Source organism: Lissotriton helveticus, chromosome 5_1 (genome assembly GCF_964261635.1).
Source record: "Lissotriton helveticus chromosome 5_1, aLisHel1.1, whole genome shotgun sequence".
Lineage (NCBI taxonomy): Eukaryota > Metazoa > Chordata > Amphibia > Caudata > Salamandridae > Lissotriton > Lissotriton helveticus.
The window spans coordinates 244,692,293-244,708,222 of NC_136065.1; the positions used below are offsets into that span (position 1 = coordinate 244,692,293).

At 42.7% G+C, this 15,930-nt stretch overlaps 1 protein-coding gene across 1 annotated transcript in view; it reads right to left on the reverse strand.

Annotated features, from left to right (window-relative positions):
- Positions 1–15,930, reverse strand: part of FKBP15 (FKBP prolyl isomerase family member 15) — a 334,309-nt gene that overhangs the window by 35,073 nt on the left and 283,306 nt on the right. The window contains exon 25 of the mRNA XM_078642121.1: positions 5,414–5,551. Coding sequence (XP_078498247.1) covers positions 5,414–5,551 — 138 coding nt within the window. The remainder of the gene's footprint in view (positions 1–5,413; positions 5,552–15,930) is intronic.

Genomic DNA, 15,930 nt, shown 5'->3' on the forward strand with positions numbered 1-15,930 from the left:
TATTTATTCCACTGTTTGGGAGAACTAGGTTAAGAAAAAAGTCACTATTTTTAAACAATGTCATTTTTTATTCTGAAGTGTCAGAGTATGAAGGTAATGACGGGTCTCCACTTCCCATTCTCAGTATCAACCATTCAGCCTGCAGTGTTAAGCTCCCCGGGTCAAAAGTCATTGTTACCCAGTGACAGCATACATTTTTCGCTGCTAGTAGCATATGTGATATCATCTTGGTCACTCTAGAATTTAACAGTGTAGACTACCTCTGAAGAGCTCCTAAGGGGAATCACCTCAAAGCAGAAATTGTGTTAATACAGTGCCTTTGACTATCTCAACAATTGTGAGCATGCACTTTTAGAACTTTGCAAGCCTAGGGCATAACCACAGGATGTCATTGAGTAACCCCATTTTAACACATGCTTGCCCAGAAGTTCTTTATCACAGTTTTTGTAGAGTGTATTATCTCCTGATTAGAATGCGTACAAGAGTGAATCATGACCAATTGGAGTATCTTTGCAAAGATACATCTTTTATGAACCATGTGCCTAACAAAATTAAATTCCAACACTTAATTAAGGCTTATTTTTTAATGGACAGTTGTCTTTAATTTTACTTTATATTTTCAGTAATCCAAGATTAGAAGTCACATCTGTCTGGTCAGTAGTCCAAGTATACAATGTATTCCTGTGCAACAAACAAGTTCAAACAGTACAGATTCTGCTAATTTGAAGACTACGGGTGCACGCTCTATCTATGCATGCACCTAAACCCAAGACTCTGCTCTTGGGCTATTTAACTCTGGACCAGTTGCATTTGTGTGCTTGCCTGCCCTCGAACACAACAATCCCAATCATCTGGTCTGTCATTTAGGAGTGACCTTCAACACTGACTTACTATTGCAAGTCAATACCATCCACAAGATGGTTCTTTCACTCAAGTGTCTTTTGGGGAACCCCTCCTTCTAATTTTCCACATGTTCATGGAAAGTTTTAGCAGCAGTCATGTCAGGGATTTACATCATACTCTCATCCACAACTCAGCACAAATCCATGCACATGCGAAACCTGCACGCATGGCTAGTCTTAGGCTTAAAGTGCTTAGACCGATCTCCCCAATCCATTGACAACAAAGAATTATTTAATACAAGATTACATTGGTGACTCACTAACCCATCTGTGACAATGACTTCTGTCCTGAGCCGAACCTTAACAATCTACCATCCAACCAGCATCCTAAGGTAAGCTCCTCAAAATCAACTGGCCAGTCGCCAGTCTAAATACAAACAGTTTGATGGACAACCACTTATTTTCATGCCTTGTCAGTTTATAAAGCCCTCAGTTTCAAACCAGAGAACAAGCAATTTAAAACAAAAATGTATGTCTGTTTTTTCTGCACATATCATACAGTTACTTCGCCAGTGAACTATTCTTCGTGCACATCAGTCACTTGCAATATTCTGCTTCCTTTCCCCAAGCTCCCCCGGCTCTATTCTAGCAAGTAGAAGGGACCTCCAGAAAAAAATGAGACTTGACAAAAGTGAAAATGCTTAAACACGGTGATATATATTTCCTTTCTCCACCCACACATTCACATTAAATTATGGTATCTAGGAACAAGTTACTTAACTTAGGTAATACAAACAATATTTAGACGCAGATTCCTTCCCCTTAAATTTCCACAGGCGTCAGACTGGATCGGGAAGATTTTTCATGAGCAGTATCCATGCATGCTGGTAGGTGTCGTTGGTCGGCTTCGCATTACATAATCTGCACAGGAAATGACGTCCACATCACCTGTATGGTGCCACTTTGGTGGGCCGACGTCAGTTACTTTTCATGACTTGCCATGCCAGAAGCGCGAAACCATGAAGTGCACTGACACTGGTGTGTCCAAACTAGGAGGGTAAGTTCATCCCCCAACCCTAGAAATCTGTCCACAGAGTGGGCAGATGGGTGGGTCGGTAAGGAATCTGTGGCTAGCTTCCAGACTAGGAGTTACCGAAGGTAAGTAACTTGTTCATCTGATCGAGACATCTAGGCGCAGATACCCAAGCAATACCACCCCCCACCCCCTCCGGTGGAGGGTCTGTGGACAAATTTAGACTAAGAAGTCCTGCAGGACCGAATGGGCGAAGTGGCAGTCCCTGCAGACCTGACTCTCCAGGCAGCAATACTTGGTAAACGTATGCAGAGAACCCAAGTTGGTGTCTGACAGATGTCCGGGACTAGAACTCCACGGGCAACGGCAGTGGGCGCCACCTTAGCTCTGGTGGAATGAGTTCTCAAGCCTTCAGGAGGCTGCTTCTTGGTCAGTGCATAGCAGATCTTGATGCAGAGGATGACCCATCAAGAGGTGGTCCGCTTCTGCACCGCCCAACCTTTCTTCGCACCAACATAGACCACGAAGAGTTGATTGTCCATCCGGAACTCTCTTTTGCGGTCAAGGTAGAACGACAATGCTCTTTTTCAGTCCAGCTGGTGGAGTCACTCCTCTTCTTTAGAGGGATGTGGAAGAGCGCAGAAAGTGGACAAGGTGAGAGAATGGCACACATGAAATGGTGTTACCACTTTTGGCAGGAACGAGGCACTAGTGGGAGGCTCCAGTTTGTCAGGAAAAACATATATGAAGGGATGCTTGGATGATGAAGCCTGCAGCTCCCAACCTCCTGGCCGATGTAATGGGCTGGGAAACTTGCGCCGCTTGATGGCTGGCAAAGGGTTGGCACGGTTGAAAGCACCTTTCGTGGCCGCGAAAGGAGCAAAAGGCAAACTGGGGACGTGGGGTGGCCAAAGGACTAGGCCGTAGCCTGTGAGTCCTCAAAGCACTCCAGCGCAGAGTCAGCTTTGCCTTTGTAGAGACAGGTGTCATCGAAGGGCATGTCTATGAGAGAAGCCTGGACATTTCCGGAAAAGCCAGATGTTCTCAGCCAGGCTTGGTGTCTGAGGGCCACCATTAATGAAACTGCTCTGCCCAGCGAGTCAGCCTTGTCCAAGCCACAGCGTATAGTGAACTTCACTGAATCTCTTCTGTATGCTACTGCTTGGGAGAGAATGGCCGGGGCTTCCACCAGGACGTATGGCAGCAATTGCGAAACTGTGTTCCACAGCGTGTGGGAATAGCAGCACAATAAGCATGCAGGGTTCCCTGACTGCAATGCAGGACTGGCGGAGGAAAACATTTTCTTACCCAAGCTGTCCAGCCTATTTGATTTCCTGTCTGGGGGGGCGACAGGGAACGCGCCATGGGAAGTAGAGTCTTGGACCACCAAGATCTACGGGGTAGGGTGTTGGGTGAGGAAATTTGAGTCCACTGGGGTGGGGCGGTGGCGGCAGGCAATTGTTCTATTCACAGGAGGCCCTGTGTTGGGTTTGGACCAGGTCCTCAGAAGGACATCAGAGAGGGCTTCATTGAAAGGGAGTAGGGGCTCAGAGGAGGAGACTCTAGGTTGCAACACCTCCGTCAAGATACTAAGCCTGACTGCCACAGAGGGCAAACTAAGGTCGAGGGCCTCAGCCGCCCTTTGCACCACCATTGCATATGTAGCTTCATTCTCTGTAGCCACTGTTCCTTTGTTGTCTCGGCTAAAGAACGAGGAAAAGTCGGAGCACGCTTCTTGTGTTTCTTGTACCTCTTCCCTGAGTGCCCAGACGATCTTGAGTGGGATGAAGAGGACTCTGGACTTCTAGAACAATTCCAAGACCTTCCTTTTGAGCAGGACCGTGACTTCCACAGAGTCACCTGTCAGGCTGCTAGCAGCTTCAGGGACCGCTCCATCAAAACCTTCAGTGCTGTGGCCCAGCTGTTAGAGCACAACTTGGAGTGGTGGTCACCATCCAAACACCAGAAATACACGTGGTGCGGATCTGTCACCGACATGGCCCAGTGACAGGCGCCAGAGAGTTTAAAACCTGTCTCTCAATGCCAACCTTGACACACCAAAAATAATGACAAAATGTAGCAAAAATCCTGTCAACAACTGACTGGAGCGGTAGCTCTTTTATGGGATCAGTGCTGGCTGTCAAGGAAAGAAAACAACTGACATCCGCGTGCTGAGGTGACACCTAAATAGGGGACGCAGACGTCACTTTCAGAGCAGCCAAGTGTAGCTGACCAACGCCACCTACCAAATCTCAGGGGTACTGCTCAAGAAAAATCTTCTGGATCCAGTCTGAAGCCAGGGGAAATTCAAAGGTAAGGAATCTGTGGCTAGATTTCTCTATCAGATATTGTGGTTTTAAACACGTACCACACAGTACTGTGCACAGCAGTTCATCCTTGAGAAGCAATGAGAAACATATTCTTTGAAAAGTGCTGTGCTGCTCCTTGACGTTCGAGCTGCACTATTTTCAATTGAATGAAAGATTCTCTACCCCGAACAACCACGAATATCTAGGATATCCAGGATTATGAACCCAAAGCATAAATGAAGGTAAAAGCAGAGAGTTCCTGGTCAACTGTGCTGAGAGACTGCATTATAAGAATCACATGCCTAATAAGTTTGTGAAGACACATACACCTCTTACTGCAGATGATGGCTTGTCCAAGGATGAATGTTGGCCTACAGAAGCAAAGCAAAGAAACATCAACTCCTGTGGGAAGGAATCTAGCTCCCTGTTACTATAAAATACATGTGTCTTCTGTTTAATATCCATAGCAAAGTATTTGTTGTTGTATCATGCTTTAAATATTTGACTCCAGAATGACCACATTTTCCATTATGTCTTGCATTTTCATTTATTGGTGTATTTTTCATCCCTGCATTTGCCGTGCCAGAAAGAAGCCAAACAAAACCTTGGAGGTCAGTATTTATCAATCTTGCCGCATTCTAAAACTGACAATAGAGTAGAATGAGAAATTTAGACAGTTTTATATAGAATAAATCTGACAGAGTGAATCCTCCAAATCCGATGAAACAGCTGAAACAGCTGAGGAGCAGGGACTAAAAGATACTATGCTCTTAAAAGAGCCAAAAAGACAGCACACCCTGAGGCAGGTATATTTCCATCCTGAAACACAAGATACTAAATTGCCACCACAGGATGTAAGAAGCTAACAAAGGAATTTGTACACATTTTGTACTATCTTTGAATTTTAAAGCGTTTCTCTAGGGAACACAAGGCCTACCATGGACATTGCTTACTTGGATAAGAGAAAAACTGTTTAAAGGTTGGATAACACACGCAGTAGAAAACAAAATCATGTTCTTAAATGTGCTACCACTCTGGAACCAACATATCTACACCTGTGTAACTTAGTAAGGAAAGATCTCTTTGCAACGAGAAATGTGTGCATTTTTAACTGCAGTAACCTCATGTACCTGGGCCACGGAGAGGCACAGCTGCTTTCAACTTCTAAAGGTTTTGTGCCAATGGAAAATAGTCATTGTAAAATCTACTTCAAAGAATACAGGCCCTACCTCTCCTGTTGTATCATGCGACTGAGACACATTCCCCTCCGTCTTCGCATCAATGGAGGACGCCTTCTTCTCCAGTTCCTTCACTTGGCCTTCATATTGTTCCTTCATGGCAGCCGTGCGAGTTTGTAGAGCAGCATACTGTGTAAAGGAGCACCACAGATTAGAGGCCTGATATCATACCATTGATATGTTTTTTTAAGTTAAAACAGGCACCAGTGCAAAATGACGTTTTCATATTTAACAGTTCAACTTACAATATAGTCCTGGTCTGTAAATCTTACTCACCACAACCCTCCCCTCTTTATATGTGGTAGGTAAAATATATAATACAGCAAGAGAGCCATATCGCCCACAATAACAGTAAAAAGAGTAGGCAAGATAAAGTGCCAGCACAGCTGTGCCTCTCTAACAGTCTCTGCAACTCTGCTTCCTGCCCACACTACATCCCACTGGGCATATCAACGTAAGTTATGTTTTCCCCGACTACACTAACAGCAAGCAGACATACTTCATGTCTTTAACAATGGCCCTCACTTGTTGTTGCCTTGTCAATTTTCTTTTAGGCATTTCGCAGTGACACCGCAATTTGTGTTATAAATGTTTTCTCAAATTGTTAGAAGACAATATTTCACACAGACTAGGACAGTGGTGAGCCAGTGTTCCAAATTCACAAGTCCTTTTTAATCATGTACCTATTTATATTACTTATCTTATGATTTTAGTATTGATCAAGTACTTTTCTTTCGCTGTCAGGTGGCACGCTACTGACTAAACCTACAAGAAAAGAGAACCTAATACAATAACAATCAAGTCTTTAGACAGCTTCTGAATGCCTGGCTACCACTGTGCTGGTGAAGGCAGAGAGAGAGAACTCCAAAAATGGACAGCGTGAACTCAAAGTCAAACCACCTATCTTTACTTTGGGGAGTATATTCACCCTCATCAGTCCCTCATTAGATGACTAGATTGCATAGTCGGCATGTGTAAACGACATTTATTCACCTAAACTCCTGAGCCCAGGCCCTAGTATGCACTGTGGAATACACAGAGGGGATTTTGACTTTAGTATGTCTGTGCACAGGGAACCATTGGAGATGACAATGTGCAGGACTTGTTGGCTACGACGGCTAATTCAGTGTGACAGATCTAGGCACAAGGTTCACAATTGTTTACCTGGGACAGATGTAGAGGCACAGGTGCCAAGTTTTCAGATTGCTAATGTGTGACATCCTCATAGTTTCAGAATACTTATGAGTGACATTCAGCGACCAAATGTGTGCCACTTAAAGTGACACTTTCTCTTGAGTAAACCCCAGCAATTTAGGCCAATGAGAGAGATTACAATCAGAAATTACACCCCTTTCAGCAATGTGAAGTTTTAAAAAGATCTTGAAACTGCTGCAAAGCACCTGAAATAGGAGATTACTAACCATAAGAATTATTAGCAAGGACAAACCTACTGTAACCTATTGAAATCCAAAACTCTCATAACAGGGTAATAGCTGATGCCTCCTGTAGGCTTAAACAGAGATCTGTATTGTCTTCCTAAATGTGTACTTTCAAATCTCCCCTTTAAGTGGGCAACTATGGTAAACAGACAAACATATATGTTGCACAGGCCATGCAATGCAGGAGGCACATTAACACTGTTAACGACAAAGCTTCCAAGTTTCCTTGACCTGCCACGCATGAGATTCTCATCTAATCTGTGTTTCCTTTGCATTGTAGAATTAGTAATTCTGATTTTTCTAATCAGTTAAAAATAGGAATACAAATCCCAAATACAAAGAAAAAAATGTGATTGGATGAGTTACGCATGGAACCAGAACATTTGAGAGTTCAGACGGACTGCACAAGTGACCATCTGATTTACCTTACCAGTATTATACTGTTTGATATGCTGGTTACAACAATCAGAGTTACCATGCCACACAGTCTTTAGGGTGACCAAATCCCAACATCTTCACAATGGAGGTGGGAAGTGGACTAAAAGGCACCACTCAGGCAGGTAGTGGTTGGCACGACAATGAAAACAAAGCTGCCCACCTGTGTCAGTCTGTCTCTTGCCAATTAGACCCTATATGGTCACAGTGTAAAAGGCGCCTTGCCAGAAAAAGTGCAACGGGCGAGGTGCCGCCACCCAGATCCATGCAGGGCTACGGGAGAGTCTGTCGGGTCCAGATTGTTTGACAAAAACACTCACTGTGGCACATATGGTACACGGAAGCTCGGCTTTTGTTTGGGCAATGATATTCGTCCAAATGGCACCAATGCAGGGAGTTAATTTGATCAGTCACTTGGCTGGATTCACTAAAACAAAGTGATATAGTAAAACAAGTGATACTGCATCACTCTCCAAGAACTGTGGCCAGCGTAATCGCTAATGCTGCCCAACAACGTAATTCAGCTGGTTGGGAACGCTTCAGTTCTACGACATATACATATTAATGCAGTATTGTGGACACCAGCACTAAAATCTGTTAGTTTGACACCTGATGCAAGGCACTTGTCAATGCTGAATAGGCTGTGCAGAAGACTGTAATTTGGAGTCTGGCATATAGAACCTTCTGTAATTCATTAAACCCACCTTGATCGACCTCAATGGCAATCCCATTCTAAGAGACACAGACAGGGTGCCTTCTGGGTGAGGGGGACTTAACCATTGTGGATACATTCATCTTTGATATTAAATTCCTTCAAATATATGCACACCCCTCTCTTCCCTTCCTTTAACTAATTTTTGAAACATGCCAGGGGCTACAGCAACTTTCAAAACTGTTAAGAAAAAAAACAGATAACTAAAAGTTAATGTTTGTCCCCTTGCTTGTAGAATGCTTTTGAGTGCTTACAGAAATTATTCTGTTACTCCTTTTAGTCACATATAGTAAAAACCTTCTTCTCAGCGATATCCTGTGGCACAGATCAGGAAATAAGGTGACAATTTCCCCATGATAGTGGATTTAACTCTTAAAAGTAGCAGCCTAAAGAATCACTGTAAGGTTGCAAATATTGGGCTAATATTTTTTCAGTACTTTCTGGACACTTGGTAGATCACCAAAGTTCTGGCCACATTATCTCTTGAGAGGGAGGAGGTGGGTTAGTAGGGGGAGGCGTTGGGGAGGTGTTTGCACCATCCATCTGAAAGTTCAAACTTACCAAAGCCCCCCCATAGTGTTTTCAGGTCTTCGTCCCCTGCTGGTTCAAAGCATAGGGCTCTTAGATTTCCTGCCATAGATTTATCCACAAGGTGGCCAGTTTTAGCCTCTGATAGTGAACTCCTTATCAGTGTGCAAACCATGCTCTTGGCTTGAGCCTAGGTAAAGCCATGGACGCTGCTTTGTATATCTGACCTGCTTCTTTATTAGCAAGCGACACTAGATGGGAGAACCTCCAACTTACTTTCATGAAGGTTATTTTGGCTTCAACTAAGTCAAATTTATTTACTGTGGATTACCATCAGGGTCGACCAGACTTTTCTGAAGTAAGGCAAAATCTGAGGTAATAGTAGAATCACAAGCAGTTAGGGGATTCTTCTTTTCTTCTGTATTATGGTAGCCTTCTACTGATCATCCCATATGTTGGTGTCCCATAAGATAGAGATAGTAGACCAAATTCCTAATCATGCATTCAGTTTACTACAATATTTTAGCAGCCACCAGCAGGGAAACTGCATGATTATGCCAGAGTTTACCTATCGGTTCATAAAATGTACTCCCCCTCTTCACTCCTCCACGTCCATATAAAGTCAATCTTGTAGCCCGGTGATTCTTAACCTATGGTCTGTGGACACTTGCGGGTCCACAACACCTACTCATGGCGTTTGCGGTGGTTTGGAACATTAAATAATAAGAGCAGATGAAAAAAGTATATATGCATAAAAAGCGAAATTGAAAGTGTTGAAACCTCTGAAATATTAAGTTGTTTTCTTATCTTGATTTGTGGGAGGAGCTCAGCCTAAGTACAGCAAACTGAAGCTACTATGGACAATTTGTGTTCTCAACTGAAGCACCAATATGTGTCAACAAAAAGAGACTGCAATAGGAGCAATAAAAGGACACATTGATGCTAAAGTCTATAATATCACTTATCTTTTAGAGATAAAACTAAATTTTGAAAAGCTCCAACCTTCCCATTAAAATGTTAATTTTACCATATTTTTGGTTTGAGAGTTAAATAAAATATTCCATAATTTGTGAATTTGTTTGGTGTATCCTTGTTTCTGCATTTGTGTGTATTGTTTTGAGGTTCAAATCATAGGAATTGCTCATTCGGGGTCCCAGGCTTCCAGCAGAGATTCAGTGGGGTCCAAAGAAGGCCTAAGGTTAAGAACCACTTTTGAAGCCTGTCCACAGGTACACATGTGTAGCTCACCCATAAATCACATTTTTGTTCACACAGATTATACTGTGTGCCCCCTCGTCAAACTTGTTGTTACTCTGTTTTCCAGTCATAATTCCTTTGAAAAGCTTGAGGCTTCCTGCTAGGTTCTTGCACATTTTAGTTGTGGGTTCATACTTCTACTGACGACAAATAAACGCCTTCAGTCCTCTTTGATGTGAAAAGAAGAAGGTATGGGAAAAAGGCATGACGGTCGCAAAAAAGGAGGGATAGGACAGGGTGATGGGCTGTCAATGTCACTAGAACGATGAATGTGTCCTTACTTTTACATCATCTACCCCACCCTCTTCTTAACCATGCCGTTATAGCCAAGCATGATCTTAAAAACAAAAAGCTTTGCAAAACAATGCTGCGTTCGACTATCCCATTCCAAGATTCATAACTAATTTCTATGACACATGCCTTTTCTTGGAGTTCAGGGGCAATCTGTCACTAGAACGATGAATGTGTCCTTACTTTTACATCATCTACCCCACCCTCTTCTTAACCATGCCGTTATAGCCAAGCATGATCTTAAAAACAAAAAGCTTTGCAAAACTATGCTGCGTTCGACTATCCCATTCCAAGATTCATAACTAATTTCTATGACACATGCCTTTTCTTGGAGTTCAGGGGCAATCAGATGTTATTGGGCACTAGCCTGTGAAGGTACTATTGTTTACCACTGATGTTACAGGGATATCAATACTATGACACTCCAAATGGGTAACCAAATTACCTCTTAGAGGCACTTGACTCTACAGTGCTACCAAACTTGAGCAATCAAGGAGTACTTTAAGGGATGCCAGGGAGTAGATACAGAATTACAAGGTAAATGAGAATCAAACTCAATGTCTCCAATTTTCATAGATACCTAAGAAGTTTGGGAATGACTGGAATAACATGGAAAATGCAAAGAGGACACTCCACAAACTCAAACACTGAACACATCAGGATCTCCAAAATTCAGAAGATATAACAGAAGAACTGGAAACCCACAACCTTGGCAGATTTATTTTTTTTGGCAGAGTTTTATATAGCGCGAACTAGACCCGAACCGAATCGGGTATCAGAGCGCTTTACATATTTTCCAGTTACGTTACATGAGGACACACTTTCATTTTAGGCACGCGGAGATTAAGTGATTTGCCCAGAATCACAGGAGGTTTTGGCGTCGTTACCGAGACTCGAACCCAGATCCCCAGGTCCGAGGTCGAGCGCCCTAGCCGTTAGGCCAACTCCTATCCACAATAAAAGACTAAACGTCAGCAGCTGCAACCGCAGAGGCACTGAAGGGTACGGGTTCAATGCCGAAATCCAGTGAGACAGATGATGTAGTATCCACGACTGGTGATGACACAGATGTGGTGACTCCAAAGTACAGACACTATTTCAATGATCTAAGGAGACTAGAGTTTGGCACGTACAAGGGTTAAAAGAGAAACATCAAGATGGCATATGAGAGACTGTGTGGATTAGTTTGTTCTGTTGAACCGTGTCAATAACTTCAACACATGGACAGGTGATCATTGGCGGTAGATCTGGGTAGGCCCTTACCTTCTGCCATCTTCATCCACCCTTTCGCACACTTGAAAATGTTTTTTCAACATTCATAGCTACACTAACACACATACTTCAGAATCTGCCATCGGGGGACTTGATATGAGCACTGCCTGCTATGTAGCACCTCTTTTACCTCACTTTTAGCGGGTGATGTGTTATACTGATAATGTATTAAAATAAAAGGCAGATTACTTTTATTTTGCTTTTCACAGTTACTTTTGTTGTTGTAACTGGCTGGGTTTGAACCTTGTAGTTCCGAAACTTGGTCATGGGAGGCACATTTACACCACTGACACACATGAAGTACAAGTTAAACCTCACCTAGTCTGGATGATAGGTTAGGGGAGCGTGGCTGGGCACACCAAAATACCCAAAAGTGGCAGGCGGGAAAAACAAATTATTCATGAATAAAATTATAGGAGAGGATACAAGGGATGGCTACAAACAAAGCCAACCTAATGCAGTCTCACAAGGACACCTTGGCAAAATCGTGTCTCTCCGAGCGCTTTTACTCAACAATAGGGGTGCGGAGATACTCAAAAGGAAAATATTCGTAACTTGGAAAGCTTAAAAACATTGTCATCACAGATGTAGCCTTCCTGCCCGAGAGGCATCTGACCGATTACTCTGCCGATGCCCACAGGGTACTCATTTGTGTATGACAGGGTTGTGACTTTCATTGTGTCAATTAATTGAACGTGGAAGGATCATTTACACCCATACTCACAACTAGAAGAGCACTGAATGCAACTACAATGTGTGAATGGCTGTCACATTTAAAACTGTATGATGTTTGAAGGGTATAATATCCTGATTCTTCCAAATACGAATTGTACATAAACTACACCTATGACTGATGGCATCATTGATGGGCTCGCAATCTATTACATCCAAACTGAAAAAAATAGAACAGGCATGCCCATTCCAAATAGGAAATCGATAGTATTTTCAGTGACTAGCAAAAGAAAGTTATGCTCAACTTGACATAAGAAAAGTCTGATCTATTAGTACAGCCCGTTTCTGTTCAGGGAATTAAGGAAGATCTGCAAGTGGAGCTTTAGGACAAAGTTGGGACCCAATTCTCCCTTTGGTAGCCATCTTTACAATGGCCTCTGGGATGCCATTGTCATACGATAACTGTGTGTATATCAGGCTTTCATATAGTAGTAATGCATGTTACATGCAGCAGACATGCTTAATTGCAAGGTTGCATTTACTACTGGAGAATGTATCATAGGGTCAAGAAAAGTGGGTTGATAGTATGGTAGTACTAACAAATGTGTGCTAGGTAACTATGTTTCCAGTGTAGAAACCTCATGTTTTCTGACGATGTTCACACTAACAAGACAGAGAAGGAACATTTTCAGCTTCTCTGGGGCATTTGTTCTAAATGCGGAAGATGACCTTACACATAAGTGCTTTATAAAGGATAAGTTACATTAGTTTCCGTATTGTCCTTGTGCTTCAACAAAGGGGATGTCTGCCCAATTTGGTAGTGAATGTATGACATTGTTCTACATTCTGTCCATCAACTGTGTTTTTTGCAATTTGGTAGCAAAGCAGGAGCTGACACGAGTGACCCCCCTTATTCACTGGTGATAAACGTATATAAGGTGCTGACGCAGATGTAAAATTAGATGGATGGACTGGTTGCTGAGGGAAGATGCTGAAGAACTGAATTCCAAATGTTGACCCAATGATAGTATAAGGTATGTAGGTATACTATACATTGCCTGGCATAATTCAGATTTTGTAAATTAAAAGTCATATAAATTAGATAGCTGAAAATAATTACACACGTTGGGTAGTAAATATAATAACAGGGTAGAGATGAGGGATGAATCATGATTGGAGATGATCAAACATTTGCATTTAGCTACATATTATCTGTTGAGTTGTTTATAATATTGATAAATTTGACACAGGCTTTATAGATAGGACCTGTAAAATAAATAACCATATAATAGTAAAATATAAGCCAGTGTGTACTGTTTTGTGGAACAAGGGCAGAGCACAATCCTTCATCATCTGCAGATAAGAGATTCTCCGACAGGCGTGTCTGGCTCCTAACAATCCCCATCTAATAGAGTATAACTCACTAAAGAAGGGCAAAGACGTATCTGCCAGCTTTCCTTTCTCTCTGAAAAAAAAAAGAGTATTTCCTTTTTGGGGAATGGGATCTACTAGGTATTACCCTAATATTATTGAAGTGAGCATGGTAAAAGGAAGCAATTAGAGTAGTGAACCCCAATCAAGGAAAGAATAGACTAGCAACACAATTTAATAGACCATTACTATATCTATTGAATGTAGATTATTCAACCTAATCTCAAAAAAGAATACTACATGTGGTGACCTTGTGTCTAAGGATCAAAATAGATGTGTTTCTGGTTGTAATACTGCACCCAATTTATGAGTCTTCTTCCATTTTATGATGTGCACCCCATCAAACACTGACATTCTGTATGTAGTCATTACATATTGCAAAGAAGTTCAATTTCCTTGGATTGCCAGATCTATAAATGGTCTTAGAAAACATTAAATCTGACCCACAAATATTAAAATGGACAGAATTGTTTTCCTCATTAGCCATGCTCAACAGGGTTAAAACGGGACACGTATACCCTCTGATGTGGGATGTTCAGAGGTACCAGACAAAGTTGCCACCTTACCCCGGTCCAGTTGAACATGTGTTACCTTTGGAAAAGTTATTTCTGGTGGTACTCTATTTAACCGCAGATTCCTCACCGTGTAAATATCCCCAGACGGGACCCCATGCGGTCACAGCCCTGCGTGCTTTTGTCAGTTTCTTTCTTGACTTTATTTGTGCCCTCAGATAAGCCCAACAAACAAGAAGACCGGCCATTGTGGAGATCTCTAGATTGGAACCTTTTTAGATGGAAAAAATTAACCAATCCAAATAAGGAGGAGGGGAGGGCGGTTATAGAGAGTATCCACCAAAAAGAGTAATACCGAAAGTAAGAAACTTAGGGCCTGATTTAGATCTTGGCAGACAAGTTACTCCATTACAATGGTGATGGATATCCCATCCGCTAAAATAATAATCCAATAGGATATAATGGGATTTATATTTTGGCAGACGGGATATCCGTCACCGCTTTGACAAGGTAACCTGTCTGCCAAGATCTAAACCAGGCCCTTATTCTTTTGATTAATACTTCTAGCCACAGATTACTCACCTACTGAATGGATGTCAAAGAAGTACCTCTGAAGGTGGAGGGCCTGTGGGATAGATCAGATCAAAGAGTCCTGGAGGACCTAACAGGTGAAATGCCCTTCCTGAGAAACCTAGCTGCCGAGGCAGTAGTGCTTCGTGAAAAGATATTTCTTCCCTGAGCCCGACATTATTCAATGTCTATATAGCCACCCACGCTCCTGCAGATTGTCAGATCTTGTGTGTTCGAGATAGTGTCCTATGCCCATGACACCCAATTAGTCATCTCCTTTGGGCAGGATCCAGATATGGCGAAACCACGGTTTATGACCAACAACTGCCTCCAATTGAACTGTGAAAAAACCAAGATAGTACTGTTTGGAAGGGCTCAGGACTCTTGGTCCACGGACTAGTGAACTTCTGAATTAGGCCCTGCCGGTTGCCCAAAACAGGAGGTAAAAATCTTGGCGTCAAAATGGATTGGACACTTTCTATGAAAGACCAAGTCAGCGCAACATGTGGCACCTGCTTTGCCACTATGCGTTACTTAGGAAAGTATTTCCAAGGCTCCCCTCCACATCAAGAACAGCCATAGTCCAAGCACGGATTACAAGTCGCTTGGATTAAGGGAATGCACTACTAGTGACAGCAAATTATTCACTGCTGGCCAAGCTCCATGAGGTGCATAATACGGCGGCTCGACTAATTTGTAACCTTCCTTCTTGCCTGTCCTAACTTGAAAGACCTTCACTGGCTACCTGTCAGGAAACTATGCTGCTTGACTCATAAGACCCCAACCAAGCAGCAAACCCCCTATATGTACGTCAAATTCAGCCAATAACAGCTTACGAGATTGCTTAGATCGGCAAGTCAAGGCTTATTAGGTGGCGGGGCAGGGGGAAGGAGGAGGAGGCCAGTAAATAGTGGCAGTCGCTGCAAAAAGAGTCACAACCTTCAGCAGAAAGGTTGCTCTAGTCCTCAGCACCAGTGTGTCTGGAAAAAGGTGGTCTAGGGAGGTTGTACTGACAGAGTCTGAAGTTCATTCATGCGATAAGCTGAAGTTCTCATGATGAGAAAGACAGTCTTCAGAGTAAAGAGACGTAAAGAGCAGCTGTGCAGCGGCTCGAAGGAGGTGCACTTGAGAAACGCGAGGGCTAAATTAAGATATGGTGGCATTACAAAAGCTTTGCGAGGGGTATACGAGTTAAGCCTTAAAAAAAACTCTCATTACAACAGGTGACTTAAACAAGGACGGCTTGTCTGGCAAACACAAAAAGGCCGAAAAAGGCTACAAATAACCTTTAATAGTGCTCAATGAAACAAAATTGGATTGGCCCGATATTGCTCCTGTGGATTTGGTAGTTGTATGCCTGCCCACTGGCTACAGTCAAAATTGGGATGG